This window comes from Bos grunniens, chromosome 2 (genome assembly GCF_055505025.1).
Source record: "Bos grunniens cultivar Pamir isolate PY7600 chromosome 2, Bosgru_T2T1.0, whole genome shotgun sequence".
NCBI classification, from domain to species: Eukaryota; Metazoa; Chordata; class Mammalia; order Artiodactyla; family Bovidae; genus Bos; species Bos grunniens.
The window spans coordinates 46548363-46572827 of record NC_141166.1 but is presented as its reverse complement, the minus strand read 5'-3'; the positions used below and the strand labels follow the sequence as shown (position 1 = coordinate 46572827).

At 38.1% G+C, this 24465-nt stretch overlaps 1 protein-coding gene across 5 annotated transcripts in view; it reads right to left on the bottom strand.

The window, feature by feature from the left end:
* The window catches only part of ALS2 (alsin Rho guanine nucleotide exchange factor ALS2), a 67913-nt gene that overhangs the window by 16188 nt on the left and 27260 nt on the right, over window positions 1–24465 (bottom strand). For all 5 annotated transcript variants that reach the window (XM_086345859.1, XM_086345861.1, XM_086345862.1 and 2 more), the window contains 12 exons: window positions 21521–21703; window positions 19589–19760; window positions 17309–17489; window positions 15486–15551; window positions 11913–12075; window positions 10340–10471; window positions 9604–9732; window positions 9167–9237; window positions 8714–8780; window positions 8249–8451; window positions 8063–8128; window positions 401–499 (listed from right to left, as the gene is read on the bottom strand). In XM_086345859.1, the coding sequence (XP_086201985.1) occupies window positions 401–499; window positions 8063–8128; window positions 8249–8451; window positions 8714–8780; window positions 9167–9237; window positions 9604–9732; window positions 10340–10471; window positions 11913–12075; window positions 15486–15551; window positions 17309–17489; window positions 19589–19760; window positions 21521–21703 (1532 nt within the window). The remainder of the gene's footprint in view (window positions 1–400; window positions 500–8062; window positions 8129–8248; window positions 8452–8713; window positions 8781–9166; window positions 9238–9603; window positions 9733–10339; window positions 10472–11912; window positions 12076–15485; window positions 15552–17308; window positions 17490–19588; window positions 19761–21520; window positions 21704–24465) is intronic.

Genomic DNA, 24465 nt, shown 5'->3' with positions numbered 1-24465 from the left:
TTACAATGATTTTACAGTTTTAAGAACTAAATAATAAGCTAATATCTTCATCCTCTGATAGATGAGAGGCTGATATTTAAAAGAAGAGTCAACACATTTTCAGTCATTAAGGATAAGTAAAATTTACTGCTTGGAAATAGAAAATTCAGGTTTACATGATTTTTCTTTTAAATTTATTTTTAATTGGAAGATAATGGCTTCACAATATTGTATTGGCTTCTGCCATACAACAATGTAAACCCGCCCTAAGTATATATACATGTCCTCCCTCTTGAACCTCTTTCCCACCTCCCACCCCATCCCACCTCTCTAGGTTGTCATAGAGTACTGCTGTGAGCTCCCTGTGTTAAACAGCAACTTCTCATTAGCAACCAGTCAGCAACCTTTCCAATGCTATTACCTATAGACTCCTTGACCACACATTTTTCCTTCTTTCCAATGGCCCACATAATGGTCTTCTTTGTTCAGTGCTTTGTTTGGGATTCTATATTCTCCGTATCTGCCAAGGAAAGTAAAAACATTTTAAGATGCATATATGACATACTCACTTTTGGTATGAATATGTTGGTAAATGTAACAAGAACAGAGAAAAGATCTACCTAGAAGAGTAAATGGGTTATTGGTTTACGTGGTTTTCTATTACCTAAGCTATCTGGCAAGTATTAGAGGAATGGGATATCAACATCATTACAGAGTAATTAGGTGTTTTATCCCAAGTCCAATGAAAAACAGGAAATCTGTGTCCTAGGCCTATTTTTGCACCTAATCAGCTGCATCAGCTTGGGTAAGTCTAGGTACCCAGCTCCCTCATCTGTATAATAAGGCAGGTAAATCAAGAGTATCTCAAGTCTCTTCTCATTCTGAAATTCTATGAAATAGAGATTAAAAGACATCAAAATTATATAAAATTAATTATAAAAATTATTAAAAAATATAAAATTAATTATATTATCACACACACAAAAATCACCTATCCAATTTATATAATAATCTTTTTATATAGTAAAATAAATTAGTTCTCTAACATGAAACAAAACACTTCATTGCCATACATTTATCATGTAAACACATTTATAGTGTTAGAAAACTTGACTTGTTTATATAAAAATAACATCATCTGAATATCATTAAGATAAATACAATTTAGAAGATTTCCCCTTCAACAGATCACAGAAATTAAAGATGAGTTAAGGAGGAGGAGCCAAGATGGCGGAGGAGTAGGACAGGGAGAACACTTTCTCCCCCACAAATTCATCAAAAGAGCATTTAAACGTCGAGTAAATTCCACAAAACAACTTCTGAATGCCGGCAGAGGACATCAGGCACCCAGAAAAGCAATCCAACTCTTCGAAAGGAGGTAGGAAAAAATATAAAAGACAAAAAAAGAGACAAAAGAGGGAGGGACGGAGCTCCGTCCCGGGAAGGGAGTCTTAAAAAGAGAGAAGTTTCCAAACACCAGGAAACCTTCTCACTGCCGAATCTGTGCCGAGCTTTGGAAGCACAGAGGGCAACGTAACAGGAAGAAAAAATAAATAAACAATTAAAACTCGAAGATTGCGAGTCCTACGGTAACTCCCCCAGTGGAGAAGCAGCGCAGACGCCTGCAGGCGCCATTAACAAGCGGGGGCTGGGCAGGGAGGCGCAGCGCGGGCTGCATCGCTTAGAGTAAGAATCTGGCCTGAATACCCTGAGCACTATCTGAGCGAAATAATTTGGGCTAACAAACCAGACTGTGGGATATCTACTACGCGAAAAGCCAGCCCCAACCTAAGACCGCCAGGCCCGTGCACGGAACAAAGAATTGAACAGAGATAGCCGGCTGCAGACCTTCCCCCTCCGGTGATAGGCAGCCAGAGCCGGAAGGGGGCAATCGCAGCCCCAGAGAGACATTATCTATAAAACTGTAAGCAGGCTTCTTTGCTAACTAAAACTTCTTGGGGGTCTGGACGGTTAACATCTGCCTAAGAAGGTGCGCCGGTTTTGCGCCCAGATAACCGAGTGGCGGGGAGGCGATAAGTCGCAGCATTGGCGCTCGCCAAACACCTCATCACTTGAGCTGCTCGGACCTGGGAAGAGCACAATACTCAGGCCCAACTGAGTCTGCGCCTCTGAGGACTATCCGAGTGCCTGAACCTGAGCGGCTTGGACCTGGGAGGTACATGCAACCCAGGGCCAGCCTTGGATTGTTCCCGGCGGAACAACCTAGAGCCCGAGCAGTGTGGGCAGGGAGGCTACACGCGCAGTGAGCGGGGGCAGACCCAGTGTGGCTGAGGCACTGCGAGCGCACGCCAGTGTTATTTGCTTGCAGCATCCCTCCCTCCCTCCCCACAGCGCGACTGAACAAAGAGAAGAAATACAGTTCCACCCATCAGAACACTGACACAAGCTTCCCTAACCAGGAAACCTTGACAAGCCACCTGTACAAACCCACACACAGTGAGGAATAGCCACAATAAAGAGAACTCCACAAACTGCCAGAATACAGAAAGGACACCCCATACTCAGCAATTTAAACAAGATGAAGAGACAGAGGAATAGCCAGCAGATAAAGGAACAGGATAAATGCCCACCAAACCAAACAAAAGAGGAAGAGATAGGGAATCTACCTGATAAAGAATTCCGAATAATGATAGTGAAATTGATCCAAAATCTAGAAATTAAAATGGAATCACAGATAAATAGCTTGGAGACAAGGATTGAGAAGATGCAAGAAAGGTTTAACAAGGACCTAGAAGAAATAAAAAAGAGTCAATATACAATGAATAATGCAATAAATGAAATTAAAAACACTCTGGAGGCAACAAATAGTAGAATAACAGAGGCAGAAGATAGGATTAGTGAATTAGAAGATAGAATGGTAGAAATAAATGAATCAGAGAGAATAAAAGAAAAACGAATTAAAAGAAATGAGGACAATCTCAGAGACCTCCAGGACAATATTAAACGCTACAACATTCGAATCATAGGGGTTCCAGAAGAAGAAGACAAAAAGAAAGACCATGAGAAAATACTTGAGGAGATAATAGTTGAAAACTTCCCTAAACTGGGGAAGGAAATAATCACCCAAGTCCAAGAAACCCAGAGAATCCCAAACAGGATAAACCCAAGGCGAAACACCCCAAGACACATATTACTCAAATTAACAAAGATCAAACACAAAGAACAAATATTAAAAGCAGCAAGGGAAAAACAACAAATAACACACAAGGGAATTCCCATAAGGATAACAGCTGATCTTTCAATAGAAACTCTTCAAGCTAGGAGGGAATGGCAAGACATACTTAAAATGATGAAAGAAAATAACCTACAGCCCAGATTATTGTACCCAGCAAGGATTTCATTCAAGTATGAAGGAGAAATCAAAAGCTTCTCAGATAAGCAAAAGCTGAGAGAATTCTGCACCACCAAACCAGCTCTACAACAAATACTAAAGGATATTCTCTAGACAGGAAACACAAAAATGGTGTATAAATTCGAACCCCAAACAATAAAGTAAATGGCAACGGGATCATACTTATCAGTAATTACCTTAAACGTAAATGGGTTGAATGCCCCAACCAAAAGACAAAGACTGGCTGAATGGATACAAAAACAAGACCCCTACATATGTTGTCTACAAGAGACCCACCTCAAAACAGGGGACACATACAGACTGAAAGTGAAGGGCTGGAAAAAGATTTTCCATGCAAATAGGGACCAAAAGAAAGCAGGAGTAGCAATACTCATATCAGATAAAATAGACTTTAAAACAAAGGCTGTGAAAAGAGACAAAGAAGGTCACTACATAATGATCAAAGGATCAATCCAAGAAGAAGATATAACAATTATAAATATATATGCACCCAACACGGGAGCACTGCAGTATGTAAGACAAATGCTAACAAGTATGAAAGGAGAAATTAACAATAACACAATAATAGTGGGAGACTTTAATACCCCACTCACACCTATGGATAGATCAACTAAACAGAAAATTAATAAGGAAACACAAACTTTAAACGATACAATAGACCAGTTAGACCTAATTGATATCTATAGGACATATCATCCCAAAACAATGAATTTCACCTTTTTCTCAAGCGCACATGGAACCTTCTCCAGGATAGATCACATCCTGGGCCATAAAGCTAGCCTTGGTAAATTCAAAAAAATAGAAATCATTCCAAGCATCTTTTCTGACCACAATGCAGTAAGATTAGATCTCAATTACAGGAGAAAAACTATTAAAAATTCCAACATATGGAGGCTGAACAACACGCTGCTGAATAACAAACAAATCACAGAAGAAATCAAAAAAGAAATCAAAATTTGCATAGAAACGAATGAAAATGAAAACACAACAACCCAAAACCTGTGGGACACAGTAAAAGCAGTCCTAAGGGGAAAGTTCATAGCAATACAGGCACACCTCAACAAACAAGAAAAAAGTCAAATAAATAACCTAACTCTACACCTCAAACAACTAGAAAAGGAAGAAATGAAGAACCCCAGGGTTAGTAGAAGGAAAGAAATCTTAAAAATTAGAGCAGAAATAAATGCAAAAGAAACAAAAGAGACCATAGCAAAAATCAACAAAGCCAAAAGCTGGTTCTTTGAAAGGATAAATAAAATTGACAAACCATTAGCCAGACTCATCAAGAAACAAAGGGAGAAAAATCAAATCAATAAAATTAGAAATGACAGTGGAGAGATCACAACAGACAACATAGAAATACAAAGGATCATAAGAGACTATTATCAACAATTATATGCCAATAAAATGGACAACGAGGAAGAAATGGACAAATTCTTAGAAAAGTACAACTTTCCAAAACTCGACCAGGAAGAAATAGAAAACCTTAACAGACCCATCACAAGCATGGAAATTGAAACTGTAATCAAAAATCTTCCAGCAAACAAAAGCCCAGGTCCAGACGGCTTCACAGCTGAATTCTACCAAAAATTTAGAGAAGAGCTAACACCTATCCTGCTCAAACTCTTCCAGAAAATTGCAGAGGAAGGTAAACTTCCACACTCATTCTATGAGGCCACCATCACCCTAATACCAAAACCTGACAAAGATGCCACAAAAAAAGAAAACTATAGGCCAATATCACTGATGAACATAGATGCAAAAATCCTAAACAAAATTCTAGCAATCAGAATCCAACAACACATTAAAAAGATCATACACCATGACCAAGTGGGCTTTATCCCAGGGATGCAAGGATTCTTCAATATCCGCAAATCAATCAATGTAATACACCACATTAACAAATTGAAAAACAAAAACCATATGATTATCTCAATAGATGCAGAGAAAGCCTTTGACAAAATTCAACACCCATTTATGATAAAAACTCTCCAGAAAGCAGGAATAGAAGGAACATACCTCAACATAATAAAAGCTATATATGACAAACCCACAGCAAACATTATCCTCAATGGTGAAAAATTGAAAGCATTTCCTCTAAAGTCAGGAACAAAACAAGGGTGCCCACTTTCACCATTACTATTCAACATAGTTTTGGAAGTTTTGGCTACAGCAATCAGAGCAGAAAAAGAAATAAAAGGAATCCAAATTGGAAAAGAAGAAGTAAAACTCTCACTATTTGCAGATGACATGATCCTCTACATAGAAAACCCTAAAGACTCCACCAGAAAATTACTAGAACTAATCAATGATTATAGTAAAGTTGCAGGATATAAAATCAACACACAGAAATCCCTTGCATTCCTATACACTAATAATGAGAAAACAGAAAGAGAAATTAAGGAAACAATTCCATTCACCATTGCAACGAAGAGAATAAAATACTTAGGAATATATCTACCTAAAGAAACTAAAGACCTATATATAGAAAACTATAAAACACTGGTGAAAGAAATCAAAGAGGACACTAATAGATGGAGAAATATACCATGTTCATGGATTGGAAGAATCAATATAGTGAAAATGAGTATACTACCCAAAGCAATTTATAGATTCAATGCAATCCCTATCAAGCTACCAACAGTATTCTTCACAGAGCTAGAACAAATAATTTCACAATTCGTATGGAAATACAAAAAACCTCGAATAGCCAAAGCGATCTTGAGAAAGAAAAATGGAACTGGAGGAATCAACCTACCTGACTTCAGGCTCTACTACAAAGCCACAGTTATCAAGACAGTATGGTACTCGCACAAAGACAGAAATATAGATCAATGGAACAAAATAGAAAGCCCAGAGATAAATCCACGCATATATGGACACCTTATCTTTGACAAAGGAGGCAAGAATATACAGTGGATTAAAGACAATCTCTTTAACAAGTGGTGCTGGGAAATCTGGTCAACCACTTGTAAAAGAATGAAACTAGAACACTTTCTAACACCATATACAAAAATAAACTCAAAATGGATTAAAGATCTCAACATAAGACCAGAAACTATAAAACTCCTAGAGGAGAACATAGGCAAAACACTCTCTGACATACATCACAGCAGGATCCTCTATGACCCACCTCCCAGAATATTGGAAATAAAAGCAAAAATAAACAAATGGGACCTAATTAAACTTAAAAGCTTCTGCACATCAAAGGAAACTATTAGCAAGGTGAAAAGACAGCCTTCAGAATGGGAGAAAATAATAGCAAATGAAGCAACCGACAAACAACTAATCTCAAAAATATACAAGCAACTCCTACAGCTCAACTCCAGAAAAATAAATGACCCAATCAAAAAATGGGCCAAAGATCTAAATAGACATTTCTCCAAAGAAGACATACAGATGGCTAACAAACACTTGAAAAGATGTTCAACATCACTCTTTATCAGAGAAATGCAAATCAAAACCACTATGAGGTACCATTTCATACCAGTCAGAATGGCTGCGATCCAAAAGTCTACAAATAATAAATGCTGGAGAGGGTGTGGAGAAAAGGGAACCCTCTTACACTGTTGGTGGGAATGCAAATTAGTACAGCCACTATGGAGAACAGTGTGGAGATTCCTTAAAAAACTGGAAATAGAACTGCCTTATGATCCAGCAATCCCACTGCTGGGCATACACACTGAGGAAACCAGAAGGGAAAGAGACACGTGTACCCCAATGTTCATCGCAGCACTGTTTATAATAGCCAGGACATGGAAGCAACCTAGATGTCCATCAGCAGATGAATGGATAAGAAAGCTGTGGTACATATACACAATGGAGTATTACTCAGCCATTAAAAAGAATACATTTGAATCAGTTCTAATGAGGTGGATGAAACTGGAGACTATTATACAGAGTGAAGTAAGCCAGAAGGAAAAACATAAATACAGTATACTAACGCATGTTTATGGAATTTAGAAAGATGGTAACGATAACCCTGTGTACGAGACAGCAAAAGAGACACTGATGTATAGAACAGTCTTATGGACTCTGTGGGAGAGGGTGGGAAGATTTGGGAGAATGTCATTGAAACATGTGAAATGTCATGTATGAAACGAGATGCCAGTCCAGGTTCAGTGCACGATGCTGGATGCTTGGGGCTGGTGCGCTGGGAAGGCCCAGGGGGATGGTATGGGGAGGTTGGGAGGGAGGAGGGTTCAGGATGGGGAGCATGTGATTTTTTTTTTAAAAATAAAATTATAAAAAAAAAAAGAAAAAAAAAAAAAAGAAAAAAAAAATAAAAAGAAACAAAAAAAGAAAAAAAAAAAAAAGAAAAGAAAAAAAAAAAGAAAAAAAAAAAATAAAGATGAGTTAAAATTACTGAAGGGAAAACTTCCTTTGTGTAAAGGGGGCACTTGATCTCAACAGTCTCAACATCAACATTACCCAAGGTTCTCAGTCCTTACAACTGAGAAATGGATAGAAAAAACAGTCCTATGTCAACAGATAGAAGCTGTGTAATGTAAGGTCATCAGCTGTCAAAGCAAATGATTCATTCTAGGTAAAACAAGGCTGCAGCCTGGATTCCTAGCTCTCTTCATGTTCATACCTGTACATAAGTCCTAATCCATTTCCAAAAACATAAAACAAAATTCTACTGTCTTGAAAATAACTGTGAGCACAAAATAATGCACTTTAAGACACTTATGTTCACAATGTCCTTACCCATCTTCCAAGCCATTCCTGAACATGCCAGAATACATCTTTCCATCTGGCCACTTCAAAACCCCTCTGGAAATGCATAAGCAAAGAATGATACATGTCAGTTAAAGTTTCCGATAATCAGTACTTTTTCAGTAGTTAGACTACCATCCTGACTCCAGACATGTATCAAATCATGAACATGCTAACCTGCCATGAGGCTTCCCTGAAAGCCAGCGTCCATCATAGGTTGCGTCCTTTAGGCGAGGATCCTTGTAGAAAGTGTATTTGGCACTGCGTGAAATTGGTGGTTCCTGCCTCTGAATACTGCTGCCACTTCCATAAGGTGGAAGATCAGACATCCCCCTCAAAGCCTGATCCACAGCTTGGCTTATAGCCCGGAGCCACTTTGTCTAAGAGCAAAAAGTACATGCCAGTAAGCTTAAGGCAACAACTCATCAAGCATTGCTTTAAATCTTGATAGCTTTCCTTACTGTGGAAATTTCATCTGACTCCTAACACTCTCTTTATTAAGTAATACTGATTGGCTCTTAAAATTGATTGCTTTATGTTTAAAATTCATTGCAAGCAAGAACAATTTGTATTTCTTCCTCACTACCATAAAAGACAGAAACAGTCAGGCCAAAGATGGAAAGAAAATACCGTAAGACTAACCTTTTCCTGGGGTGTTGATGAAATGAGAGTGAACTGCTCCTCGGGTGTAGTTATCTTTAGGCCATTCCTAAAATGTGCACAAGAATAAAGGCCAGTAGGTAAAACAACCTGTTATTATAACATCAATCCTCAAACATGAAAAGCAACTTGTTTATTTCAAGAGGATGAGAAGTCAATCAGATGTAAATGCAGTCTTGCCCTGGGTCCCATAGTGGGGAAAGGACACAGTTTCTTTGCTCTGGGTTAAACAATGGGGACGTAAGCAGTGGAGAAGCCCTTCCAACACTCATCATGTTGGCTCTTCATGATCTTCCCGCTAGGCCACTTACTATCTATGTGTTGGGATGGTGAGCACTCTTGTACACAACAGCGAGGCCTCTTGAGCTTTTATTTGTCTAAGGAAGCAACCTGGGTAAGTAACACAAGAAGGGAATGTGGTAGGGGGACACTTACACACCACCAGCTTCTTCAGAAAGTGGCTCGGCCCACAGTGTGGCCAAAGGGAAAACATGGTGTGTGGAGAACTGAAACAAAGAATATGGAGACACGTCTGAGAAGGCCGATGTGGGCCCTGAAGTTGCTGCTGCAGAACGCCTTTCAAGTGGTTAAGTCCACCTCAGCCACATCCCCGTAACACAGCCAACCCCAGTGGTCTCGCCATGTTTGCAGCTATGGACCCCTTCACATGGCTGACACTCATTTTCAATTTGGAAACTAAAACAGCTCCTGGAAGTCTAGCCTGTGCCACCAAGCAAACTAAACATTCTCTTTCACTCAAGTGTTTCAGTAAAATCACAACAGTTTATAAAATAAACTGATGGTACGATTAATTAAATACTCATAGTACTGCCCCTTCCATGGCCTCTTTTGAGGTGAGGAATCTAACCTACCTGGGCATGGACTAGGGCATCATTAAAGAGAATGAACCAGTTCACAGAAAACCTCCCAGCGTGCTGCAGGGACAGGGCCCGGTTGCTGCTCTCACACAGCAGCCGACGCTCGGGCTTCCGCAAGGAATCCTGGGATTGAAAACAAATACAAAATCAAAGTATCAAAATTATTTTATGCAAAGAGAAAAAGAAAAAAAAATACAAATTACATTTAGGAGAATTTGTTGGTCATAGCTTAGCTTGGTGTTAATAAACTTAAATTCAGATGGGATCCAAACATTTCATAAAAGCAGAGCTCAAAGGAAAATAAAAAAGACAGGAAAGTGGCTCAGTTGGTAAATCTGCCTGCTATGCAGGAAACCCAAGTTCAATTCCAGGGTCAGGAAGATCCCCTAGAGAAGGAAATGGCAACCTACTCCAGTACCCTTGCCTGGAGAATTTCACAGACAGAGGAGCCAGGTAAGCTACAGTCATGGGATTGCAGAGTTGGACATGACTATGCTACTAACTTTCATTTTCTGGAACAAACAAAAGAAGAGACATATTCAGAAAAGATTCCCAGAGATGAGGGAAGGTGCTGATTCTCAGAACCCCCATGGCTGTGGCCCTTAGATCACCCTTAGAAAAGGGGTCACTATAGCACCATTACCGTAAACAAGTGAGGAGTCAAGAAAATTATGGCAGCTATTACAGCTATGCCTGCTGTCTGTGGGGTAAGACCATTGGCATAGTTTACCGTCATTTTTCCAGGAAAGGTCTTCCAGAAACTCAGTGTGTATTCTGCTTCCTTCCTTTTCCTGCCGAGATGGAGAGCAAGTGACTCATAACAAGAGCTGGAATCCTGCAGCTTCTGGTATTCTGGAGATGTCTAGAGGCCAATAATTAAGAGGGGGGGGGTAACGGATATATAACAATAGTCCAGAATTTGTAGACTCATTGTGGTTTAAATAGGTAGTAATAAATTTAGGGAAGGAAGCCAGCCTAAGAAAAGACATGGTACACTATAGGGAACTGAGAAAAAAGAAGACTGTCTCCAGAAAATTCTACCACATACAGTTACACATGTATCACATACAGGTACATATGGAATAGGTGAAGAACTCAAGAGGGAAAAGAAACAAACACTGGCAGTTATCAGTAAGGAGAAAAGCAGAGAACTCAGGATAGGAGAGGAATTATCAATGGTTTTGGTCTCAGGATCCCTCTATTTTGCTTCTGTGGGCTATATCTCTTGATATTTACCATATCGGAAAATAAAGTTTAAAAAATTTTAAATCTTTATTAATTCAAATATAACAATTTTTAATGAAAATTAAAATTTTCAAAACAAAAAATGTTTCATATTAGAAGCAGCACTGTTCCACATTTTTTCAAATCTCTTTATTATGTGAGTTAAAAGATAACGGCCGGATTTTCATATCTGACACTGCATTTAATCTGTTGAGACTGTTTAGTTCAAACAAATGAAGAAAATCTTGCTTTATACAGTTGGAAATACAGCTGAAATTAGATCAGTTTGGGGTAACACCAAAACCAGACAAAAGAAAAGACCTACAAGACCACAATAGGATCAAATATAAAAAGACCACATAAATTCCTAGATCATTCTGAAGACAATATCTGTCCTAAATGAGGACCCCAAGATATAAAAAATTCTAAACTATAAGAAACCCTAGAATCATTATGGTTTCTCTAGAGCCCTTCAGAATGGAAACTAAAACAACACATTTCAGTACAAGTTCAAAAATGACTATCTTAGGACCGGCTTTAATATACACTCATATCCTAGAATGATGCTAATTATCTAGGACTCCACCTAACTAAGTTTATACAGAAAGTGATCTAGTTAACATTTGAGAAAATCCTATAACACTGCTGATTTTTCACAGCATATGTCAAAGTGACCCAAATACCTGGCATTAAGTCTACCATGAATCCAGGCCAGGTGCTAACGCCACACGGCCTTAGAAGGTGTGTCATTATAGGCAGGGTTTTAAACAGCTCTGTTTAACTTGTAACTTGTACTCAGTATGTACTCAAAGTTGGACAACTACTGAATGAGTAGCAAAACTGGGTCTCAGCTTTAGACTGACATAAAATGAATAAAATTAATCTTGTCAAGGCCCTGAAAGAAAATTGAATCCATAGCAAAGAACACAAGATAAACCTACAGTCATACTTTCCTCTTTCATTTCCCTGAAGAAAAATAAATTTAGTGGAGTTCCAGATCTTGGGGTAGAATAATTCAAACAAAAAACTATGATCCTTGGCGTCCCAAGTGTCCACAAGAGATACATATGTGAGCTTACCACTTCAAAACAAGTAGCAAGTTTTAGCAAAACTTTTGCATAACTATGAAGCCGTCTGATTGGCAAGAAAAACAGAGTATTCAATATTTCCATCAACTGGGTGTTTTCCTCATCCACTTCTGATAAATCTTGCAACAGTTCCTGGTTTTTATTTAGGAAATCACTGAAGGTAGAGACAAAAAGGGATTCAGTTAATCATTTTGATATTGACAATATGCATGATATAAATAGAAGTATTTCACCACATACTACTTTCTTCAAAATGTACATTTTTAGGTGCTATGAGAGAAAGTAATAGATGATTAATACAATGAAATAAACATGATGTAATTAAAACAATTTCCCTGCCTATAAATATGGGATTTTTGAGTATGAAAAGTAGTAAATGGTAGCAACAGTAACACTGTAATAGATATGGTGCATCACAGACTTGTGCCTAAAGTTCTAGGAAATGAATCATACATCCCACAGTTACAGGGAATAACTGGAGACAAGCTGACACAGTTACCTGTTGATTTCCAAGTAGGAAGTCACAGCAATAAATGGAAAAACCAACTGTTCTAAACACTTGTGCTAAACACAAATACTGGAAGAAAAACAAAGTTCTTTGCTCTAACAAAATTGGCATGGAATACTAAATACTGCTAATTTCTTTTTTTTCAATTTGTGATCATCTAATAAGCGTTTATTACAAAGGCGTATTAAAAGGTGGCCAGTACTACAATTAACAGCGAACAGTAAAGCAAATTGTATGTGTGGATTTTAATGCTGAGATCACTGAAAAAACATTTCAAACTGAAACTAATATTTACTTTTTATATTCAATTATGAAGTTAAGTCACTCAGTCGTGTCCAACTTTTTGCGACCCCACGGACTATATATAGTCCATGGAATTCTCCAGGCCAGAATACTTGAGTGGGTAGCCTTTCCTTTCTCCAGGGGATCTTCGCAACCCAGGGATCAAACCCAGGTCTCCTGCATTGCAGGCAGATTCTTTACCAGCTGAGCCACAAGAGAAGCCCATGTGTGTGCTCAGTTGCTCAGTCGTTTCCAACTCTTTGTGGCTGTAACCCGCCAGGGTCCTCTGTCCATGGAATTTTCCAGGCAAGAATACTAGAGCGGGTTGCCATTTCCTATTCCAGGGGATCTTCCCGATCCCGAGATCAAACCCACATCTTCTGAGTCTTCTGTATTGGCAGGAGGACTTTTTTTATCACTAGCGGCTTCCCAGGCGGCTTCCCAGGTGGCGCTAGTGATAAAAAAATCTTCCTGCCAATATTGTAGACTCAAAGATGTGGGTTTGATCTCGGGATCGGGAAGATCCCCTGGAATAGGAAATGGCAACCCGCTCTAGTATTCTTGCCTGGAAAATTCCATGGACAGAGGAGCCTGGCGGGTTACAGCCCATGGGGCCACAAAGAGTTGGAAACGACTGAGCAACTGAGCACACACAATATAAGTTCATGATTAAAATTTTACTGCAAATTTTAAGGCTGGTCAGTAACCATTGAGATTATCCACACCACACTAAAACACTTAAAAGATCTGTAAAGAAGTAAGAGGGCTTCCTTTGTGGCTCAGCTGGTAAACAATCTGCCTGCAATGCAGAAGACCTGGGTTCGATTCCTGGGTTGGGAAGATCCCCTGGAGAAGGGAAAGGCAGCTCAGACGGTAAAGCGTCTGCCTACAATGCGGGAGGCCTGGGTTCGATCCCTGAGTTGGGAAGATCCCCTGGAGAAGGAAAGGGCACCCCACTCCAGTACCCTTGCCTGGAAAATCTCATGGACAGAGGAGACTGGTGGGCTACAGTCCATGGGGTCACAAAGAGTCGGACACGACTGAGTGACTTCACTTTCACCCACTCCAATATTCTGGCCTGGAGAATTGCATGGACTGTATAGTCCATGAGTTGGTGGAACAGAATAATAATCATTATCTGCCACTTAATGAACAATAATTATGTGCCAAGTACTGCCCTCACTGCTTTGTAAGCACGATACTATAACTTTTAGCTACAAGGCTTCAAAAACAAAACAATGTCACACAAGGCTATAAAACAAAAATGAGTAATTTTAGAATCCCTTAGAGAACTATGGAATAAAGAGATGTTTAACTCAGAAATTATAAAACATTATCTTGGAAAGATGGAAAAATATGTAATAATTTCCAGGAACCCGTAAGTTCAATGGCACAAACTGGACTGCTATACAATGTAATTAAGAGATCTTGGAGAGTGTGCTGCAGGGAACATGGCCCAGATTTTTGTTTATATTTGGCTTGTTGGATGGTCCTACTTACTCCTCCATGTTCTGCTGGGGAAACTCTCTTAACCCTACATAAGTATTCTGCTTTGACCAGCTCCTGAGAGATGGAAGTGGTACATGCTGAACACATAATCCCTCTGTCCACATTTCTGCTGGATGCCCAGTACTGGACCAAGAATATTCCAACTCTCATGAACCTTATTATTTTTCTGAACTCACTGAAGTACTTGCCTATAAATCTTCCCAAAAGGAGCCCTAGTATGCGCTCAGAAAACCTGAACTACTCTGTTTAGCATATTTTCTCTTGGGAGTTTTTAATCCAATAGTGGCAATATTGCTCTTTCTTTATACGGTTAGGTTTGTACTTGTCACCCAAAAAATAAATACATTAAAGGTAGAAACAACCCAAGTGTCCGTCAACAGATGAATAGACAATCAAAATGTGGTATATTCCTAAAATGGAATATTATTCAGACACACAATGAGATGAAATTTTGATATATGGTATCACATGGATGGACTTTGAAAAATCATGCTTAAGGAGATAAGCCAGACACAGAAAGACAACTACTGTATGATTCCACTTATGTGAGGTACCTAGAGCAGGGAAATTCAGAAAGACAGGAAATAGAATAGAGGTTACCAGGGGCTGGTGGAGGAGGGGAAGTCATTTTTAATGGGTACAGAATTTTTGTTGGGGATGATAAAAAGTTTGGTGTGTAGACAGTGGCTTGTACAACACGTGAATGTACCTGATGCCACAGAAATTGTACCCTTAGGAATGGTTAAAATGATAAATATTATGTATATTTTACTACAATATTAAAAAAAAAAAAAACCTTTATGAAGATCAAACTACCAGGCTAGTCTGAGGTGAATGTCTAAGTGATAAACCAGCTGAGTGAGGAAAACGTGGGCAGGGTCACTACCTGCCTGTGGGCCCACTAGTATGTTCTAGAGATTCTCAAATGGTTCTTTTTAAATGAATATCTTAAAATTCTGATCTTGTAAACAGAAGTTTAAAAAGAAGTTATTACTGCCTTTAACTATGTAAAACCATGGGATTCATGGACCATCACTTCGGAAAGGCTGCCCAAATCCAAATTTAACATCTGCTGCCATAGCTCAGAGTCACCCAGAGTTCATTAATTGCTTTCTACCCATCCAGGCTCTAGCAAGAGGCTTTCACTTACGTTATTGTGAACTCGACTCTTAAATACTAGCTCTTCCTAGGCACTCAAAAACACAGGCTGCTATAAAACATGTTCTTTGGTTGTTAGAATAACTGGAAACTATGCATTTGCTTACATGGCAGGTTTAGCAAGAAGCTGGAATCCTCCCATAACCAGGAAATTTGTAATAGATGTGCAATACCTTGAGCAAAAAAGAAAACACACAGATATTAGTGTAAAAGTAAATTTGCTCTTCAGAGTTTTGAACAAGCATCTGGAATAAACACTTCTTGGTATCTCATGAGTGAGTTTCACTTCAGAACTTCGTGATGTTAATAATCATGAACTACGTAGGGCATATTATGTGATCATCACAACAATCAGGAGTAAAAGGCCATTTTTGTAAAGATGTTAATAGGAATTTTTTAAAAAACACTTTAAGCTGTGCAGAAGATGCTAGAAGTATCTTTATTAGGTATGTTTTACTTTGGTAATTTAACAAATGTGAGAAAATACGATTTAAGTTATTGGATTTTAAAAAAATTTTCTCTAATCTTCACTTTAAGTCTTCCAATTAAGTCTTCAGAAATAAACAATAGGGAAAGTAAGAATATATGTTTAAAAGAGCTTAAGCGAAAAAGTGTTAGAAAGTGTTGGTAAAGTACTGATCTACAGTTAGAGGAAGTCGTGACATACTGCTTCGCACCACATACATTTCTTCCACACTCCTGGGCCGGCAAATAAAATCAACTGACTTTGACAAAGACGACAAATTCCTGCTAAAAACACCCCAAGGTACTGAACACTTAAAAATAGTTACAATGGTAAATTTTATGTGTATTTTACCACAATTATAAATAATTTTTAAAATTCATACACAAATCAAGTTTTTTACCTGCCCAGTATATAGGAATACATTTTAAAAACCCAAGGAATCAAAATAAAAGCATTTCCAAGCATAAGTCCTAAAGTATTACAGCAGAAAAAGAGAAATACACATGAGATCTATACAAGTCAAAACAAAAAATTTATACCAATAAAAGCTGAAACCTTCACACATACAAAAATCTAGTTTAAAAAAGTAAATTCATATCAAATTATGCTACTTTTTATGTCCGAAAGAAGATGAGTTAAAAGACTCTAACAAGGGTAATTCCTCCCAGACAACAGCCAACAGCTTCAAATATACTCAGTTTTGCTTAGAACTAAAATCACATAATCCATCTGCACATTTATGCCTAAGTCTGTAAGGAAATACACTAAGATTATTAACAATGGCTGTTTCTGATAGTAGGATTATGAGTGACTTTAAAATCAATACTTCAGATCAATAGCATAACCTAATACACATTAAAGTAACACTTAAATTATGCCTCACATCACAATGCCAAAATGAAAATGAAAAAGGCAAAAGAAAAAGTGAGAAATACTGACTATTTCAAATACACTTGGGATATTTTACTTGAAAAACATGAAAAGAACCTTGGATCACTATCCTAGGTTTTATTACAATAAGATCTTTATTTTTAAACCCTCCTTTACACAACAGTGAAAAGCAGGCATTGGAAGAGCTCCATATTTACAATCATTAGTTGATCTTAAAATAATCTGTTTACTTATTTCTTCAAATTTTAGTATAATTTATTTAAGTACAAAATTGTTCTCTAAAGAGCCATCTTTATTATAGTACATTTTGTAAATTAAGAATACTATCATTCTGCTAGAATGCAGAAGGAAATTTGAGAATGCATTATTTCTTTTTAAAATTTTCCCCTCTTAGAGCAAACTAAAATTGTAGTGACATGGAGCTACATAGTTGTCTTAAGATTAAAGCACTGCTTTGCAATTTCTATTACCTTATAGAACTCTCCCTAATCTAGTCTCTTCTGATTAAGGAGCTGTTCTCCTTGGCAGAATAACCCTGCAGAGACTGAACATGACACGGGACTGGATACTTGCTCTGTATAACTATCCAAGAAGAGACTTGCATGCTTCAGGATGACCAAACTCCTGGCTTCCTTCATCCCCTGAAGGAAGCTGCTCAGTGAGGTTCCATGCTGACCAATTAGGTAACACAGCTTGCTGAATCGGCTTGCCACTTCCTGCAACAGCTGGACTGTATTTGCAGTGCCCAGATTTTCTGGAACAAAACGATGATGATGATGACATAACCTAAAGACTCATTATATAAATACTTTCTTATGATCAAGATTATGAATTTTCCTTTACTAAAAATTCTTAACATGTTGAAATGGACTCTCAACTATGGAACCCAAATAATTTATGGAACCCAAATAATCACAGTGCTTAAAATGCAGAGATCAGTGTCCAGTCATTTCAAGAACTTGTTAAAAACACATTCATGGGACCCCTACAGATTCTGACTCAGCAGCCAGAGTTTAGACACCAGGATGGATATTTTTTTTAAAGCACTTTCCAGGTAATTCCGAAGATCAGCCAATATTTGATAACCACCGTGCAAATCCAACTCTCTTCTCATCTTGAAGTCATCTAAGGCCAAGGGAAAGGAAGTGAAATATCTATCTTTACACAACTGGTTAGTAACAGCCAGGAATTAAACTCACTTCTATAGCTATACCTTTGTCAACATTTCCCACTTTTACACTGACTTCAGCTCTGCTTGCCCCCTGGATAAGCCCTGTCCTTCCATGCAAAGAAAAAGATTCCAAAAAGATTGCCTTTGATCGGGATTAAGACTAAGTCTAAGATTGATTTAGACTGCCTCGGTTACTCTTAACTTTATAAAGGACATGAGGAGATTACTACTTTTTCCCAGTCCAAAATACCCAATTTGCAGGACTTCTAAGAAGTAAGGCTGATGAGCAGACCACATGAAACCAATATAGAAATCAGGAATCAGAACAGGAAAAGGGTAGGTTTCACTTTCTTTTCAGAGCAATCCAGGAAGCTTCCAGCTTGGACTGCTTCCTATCTCTTGCCAAAGTTCTAGGAAGCTGGGCCCACCCACTGGAGGAGTATTTATAGAACAGGAACTCTACAACATTTAAAAAAGCAAAACATGTTAAAAACAAAAACAAATGCTGACTGTCTCCAGCTTATATAGGGACTGAATTCAGAAAGACTGTAAGTTAGTTGTTTGAAAAATAGATGTTTTCCCATTAGAAACAATGGACTGACCTACACAAGCCAGTCACCCTAATGTGGAAAAGTGATGCATGAACAGGGTACAATTTAAGTACTAGAGTACTGGTCTGAATTCTGTGGCCTCACAGGGGTCGAGTTCAGGTGAATGAAAGAGAAAAAAGGTCCTTTCCATTTTCTGAGAGTAGGGTCAAACCTACAAAAGCTTTTTGACTAGGGGAAGTTAATCTTTAATAGCCCACCCACCCATCTCCATTCTGCATTCCTTTATAACCTCCTGGAGATCCCAGTATTGTATTTCTGGACAGTAGCACCCCACTGAGAACCACTGTAATCTATTTTCTCCATATTATCTCCTTACCTTCAATCCCTGTTGTCACTGATTACAGCTAAGGGATAAGATTTAATCAATTTCTGCTAACGTGGGGGGTAAGATCCTTAACATTCTTACAGTTATTCACATTTTGAGATATTACTTGTAAATCCAAATGAAGTTCTACTTGATAAAATTCTAAGAAGCAGAACAAAGAAAATGAAAATTTGGAGTAGTATATAAGCTATCTTGGGGCTTGCCTGGTGGCCTAGATGGTAAAGAATCTGCCTGCAATGCAGGAGACCGGGTTTGACCTCTGGGACCAGAAGATCCCCTGGAGAAGTGAATGGCAACCCATTCCAGTATTCTTGCCTGGAGAATTCCACAGACAGAGTTGTCCAGCGGGTACACGGGGGTCTCAAAGAGTCGGACATGACTGAGTGACTAATACTTTCACTTTACACTTTTAGGGTATCTTAGAACTAGTGCAGCTAGAAGTGTTGTTTAGAAGTCTGACTCCTAGGATCAACTTTTCCACAGTTGCTCTGCTTCTCTGCCATGGATCTTATGAAAGCTCCATGTTTCTACTTCCATAAGTAACAGGACCTCTGCGGGTGCCAGGACAGCGGAGCTAGGCTACCAGCAAAGAGGAAATGGCTTGTAAGCTGTTGACCATCTGGGCACAAAAGAAGAGACTGGAAAGAAAGGAGCAGAGTACAACTCAAACAAAAAGTTTTCTTTATTTGTGATATAGGAAGAAGAGGTAAAACAAGACTCCTGATAACTGACTGGCTGGTACTTACCTAAACCAAGAAGAGGCCTGAGAATCTGGGACTTGATATCACTTAGTTTTGAATAGAAGCGTCTTTCAGTAGTAGCCAACTCATGGAGACTGGCAATATATCCCATAATGTTTTTGTCCACCAAGGCTAGATAACTGTCTTTTCCTGCTGTCACTCTGCTAATATACCCAAGCTAAAACAGGAGAAGAAAGAGATTAAAAATAAAATCTAATTTACTAGCAGTAATTTGGGTACTGAAGTTAGTTCATAACAGCTGGTGAGAGCCAAAAGCTAACTACGCAGGAATTCTGCAGCAAGTTGGTTATTAAATCATTAATAGTTTGAAAGTGGCAATAGTGAATTTACTAAAAAAAAAAAAAAAAGCCTGGAAAACATTACAAATCAGAGCTTTTGAGTTTACTTTTTAGGGCTGGTTTACCAGTATACTGTTGTTATATACATATAACACAATCTATATAACTATAAACATCTATAGTATTATTTATTGCCACAATACCTTTTATTTCACTTTACACAGAGTTAGAACCATAAATACTCTAAATATACAAAGATCCAAATGATACAAATACATGTCTCAGGACTTCTTTTTGCATGAAACAGATGAGAGCAGAGACCATCTCTATGCTGTATGTCAAAATATCAAGGATCTAGGAGCTATATTTTAAAAGCACAACAGATATATGGCAAAACCAATACAATATTGTAAAGTAATTAGCCTCCAATTAAAATAAATAAATTTATATTAAAAAAATAGATACGCAACAAGCAAAAAAAAAAAGTACAACAGAAAGAGATTTTCTTTAAAAGTGGACTTTGTCATTTATTCATGATAGCAGTGAACAAAAACATTTGATGTCTTTGTCACATATCCCTATTAAACTAGGCAACCAAGCTGCAGGCTCAATACACTATTAAGAGCCCATGGTAACTAAAGACACAGATTGAGCCTCATCGCTTTCATCAGCCCATTTTATCCTTTACCTGGACTGTGGAATCTTTAATGAGGAATGTGGAGTCAGGGCCAAGAACTACAAAGAGTCAATTAGTATGTCTGGAATAACAGGCTATATACAGGTCAAGAGTCAAATCTTGGCCAGTGTTACCTTTAGCAAGAAAGATCTTGCCCTTATTACGCATTTAGCCAGAAAAACAAAGGATTAAAAAAAAAAAACAATCCATAGGATATATTATTCAGTAAGAATAAAAAACCCAGAATGCACAAGCTTTGAAGGTTAATTTCCTTGCAATGTGTGAGGAAAAAGAAAACTAGAAACAGACCAATGGTATTAAGTTTAAGAAAAAGAGGTAAGCAGTAAGAAAGCAAATAAATTCAGATCAACAACGGAAAAATAAGTTAACAGTAGTAAACAAAAGAAAAAGCTAAGAGAAGAGGGGAAGCGATGGAAAACAGTATGGTTGGTGGCCTGTCAGGTCTGCCACGAGCCCATCTCAGGCCCCTGCAATTTTCACTTTCTACTAACAGTTAAAAATTTGTTATTCAATTTCTATTCTGATTCATTTCTGAGGACTCCATTAACACAGTCAGAAAACTTTGCTGTGAAATAAATATTTTTAACATTCCTATGTGAGGGTGTTACATCAACAATCATTTATAAAAGCATTTACTTCAACAAATATTTATGAAATATACATAAATATAGCTATAAATGAGAGAGCCTAAAATCCCTACTCTAATGAATTTTACAGTTAAGGAGGACAGACAATAAACAAAATAAGTAAACTCTATAGAGGGTGAGATGATGACATGCACTGTGGAGAGAAATAAAGCAGGAAAAGGAGATGAGGAGTGAAGGGGGATGGGAAGCAGCTTGCAATTTTAAATATATTAGTCAGGGACACTTAATAACAGGCATACATACAAACAGCAACAGTGTTACGGGATGTGGGCCTTAGGATCTAATTCCTGTTCACCTTACTACAGGAGAGGAGGACTGGCATCTTAGTACCACTGTGATTCTCTGGAAGGTTGTCACCTTCTGTCGGGTCCAGCCGGCCACTGTAACATAACCCAGGCTGGAAGTCTTCGGTATCCACTAAAAACAGGGAATAATCCTGGCCTGCAGCCACACTCCAGACTCCATTTTCACTGTTCACCTGCAGTGACAGGAAGACATGTCTGTCTGATATGAAGGAATCAGATGCAACTCCAAGTCCACGATAACTAGAATGTTAGGTTACCTGAACAAGTGGAATAAAAGTCACGTCTCAGAGGGCAAAACTCACCCAGAAACATACCCAATCAACTGCGGAACAGATGCAGCAGTGAAAAGGAACCCTGTTCAGCCAGTAAATGTAGAACTGGATTGTTAAGTCGCCAGTCCAGGTTCGATGCACGATACTGGATGCTTGGGGCTGGTACATTGGGACGACCCAGAGGGATGGTATGGGGAGGGGGGAGGGAGGAGGGTTCAGGATGGGGAACACATGTATTATCTGTGGCGGATTCATTTCGATATTTGCCAAAACCAATACAATATTGTAAAGTTTAAAAATAAAATAAAATTTTAAAAAAAACTGAAAAATTGGAATTCAAAAAGAAAAAAACTACACATTTGATATTTTAATTGTTATTTTTGGAAGCTGTCATAGGACTTAGCCTGTACTATAATCAAAGACCCAAAAACTTCTAGAGCCCTATTCTACAGCTAGGACACACCTTTGTCCATTCATATTCTGCTATGTACACAAAAATCAATGTAAAAAGAAAACCTAACTAGGCTAAATTCCATTCTGGCCAACTAAACCCATGAGTACGAAAATTGCTTTCTGACTTGGAACTCACTAATTCTCACATGATTTCACTGTGTCCCAGGATGTTGCAACAGGCAGAAACCCCCAGAAGCCCATCTACAAGGATCCCCTAGACCAATGGTGCTCAACAAGAAGCTTTTGCAGCAGCAGCAGCAATCATCTAGGAACACATGAGAAATGCAAACTCAGGCCACAGAGCCACTGAGGGGAGGTACTGGGCAGTCGGCTTTGACAAGCTCTTCAGGTGTTTCTGATATATGCAAAAGTTTGAGAACCACTGCCTTAAACCAATGGCTTTAGGTTTCCAGGATTCCAGGTAGTGATTCAGGAGCCACCATGGAAAGGCAGGTGCCCGGGTTCTATCCCCACCCACCTCCATCCCTCAACTAAGACAGTCCTACAGTTATCTGTTTTATGTAGGGGATTCAGCACAAGGTTTCGTTTGAAGGAAGTGTTCTGCTACGAAAACCACTGCCCCATCCTGCAGACCCAGCTTCAGCCATGACTCGTATAACAATAAAGCAAAAAAATTTCTTATCTTGAGATTCCATGTCTAGATCTGGTTCACATCCTGGGTGATTAGGTGATAGTGTGTGTGTTACTATCACGCACATCTCCACTACTTTACAGTTATCCTCTTCAGGCATGACATTATCTTCTCAAATTCAGGCTATCTATAAAATTGACTTCCTGCTGGTTTTGCAAAGAATGAATTAAAATTTTTGCAGGAGGAAAGAGTTGTCTTCCTAGTTTCTAATCAAAACTAATTCAGGTCTCACTCTGCCTTGATTTTAATTCACACATTAATTTAAATGACTTCAAAATAATTTTCTCAAATAAAAAACCAAAATAAAACCTTCCCCCAAATAAAGACCAAACTAATGATGTTGCATTTTCAGAGGTATAGGTAAACAGTAATGAAACTAAAACCTTATAACAAACTCTATTCTCTCGTCTGACTCTAAAATGTTAAATAAAAATTGTATTTGCAGCATCTCCATGCTGGATTATAAAACTTTTCTTAGTAGGAATATAAGCATGTTCTAATTTATTCAAATGAACAGAAAACAAGAAACAATGATTTACCATATTTTTATGTGTAATAAAATATCAGAAATTGAATTTGCTGTTCAGTTGCCAAGTCATGTCCAACTCCTCAGGACACATTATTCAAAACTGAATAGCTGACCACTAAAACATTTTATGCTAAAAATATTTAAGATTGGAGCTAGAAATAACAACTGTTCTGTAATGTTTCATTTAAGACTTTCCTTCCCAGTAAAATTAGTTCACTGGAAGGAAAGGTAACAGGTAAAGGTCTTATGTAGTGATGGATGCACAGTGTACACTGAATACATGAATCACTGGAATACATATTAACTGTAGCTCATATGTTGAATCAGGTTCCTGAAACTCAAGTAAACATCCTTTTCTAGTCTCTAATACTCTCAGGGCAGAGAGCATGCATCAGGATGGAGAGGATTCAAATTAGAAACACATGAGCCCCATATCCCATTCTTTTAGGCTATTGGGCTATCATCATGCCTACTCTCTGCCCACAACACATCCGTTCCCCAAACAAACAGATCTCATATGAGGAGCCAATACTACTGATGAATTCTGTATTTCTGCAGAACATTGTGACAGAAAAAAAAGGGTGAGAAACGGTCCTCTAAAACTGCACCCATTACATAAACTAAAACCAATTCATACAGCAGTGAAGAAATTATCTATACTTTTAGCTTCCCTATAGAAAACAAAAAGGGTTACAAAAAGGTTTTACTACTGTGTACATAAAAACAAAACAAACCATCAAATAATGTTATGTAAAAGTTACACTTAAAAGAAAGTCAAACTTAAGTGAGAAGTCGAAGAGTAGGCATTATTCGGTGGTATAAAGCTTAGAAGTCAATCTCACAGTCCAAGAAACATTTGCTTTAAAATAACTTGTTCATTTTTACTTAAAAAAAAAAACAACACAGAACTATGAATACTTAGTGAAGCTAGGAAAAAAAGAAATATTAATACAAACTAACACATCAAAAATGGGGAACATTTTGCCTGAAAACAAGCAGCTTCAGTTTTTTAAAAATTTTAATGTACGT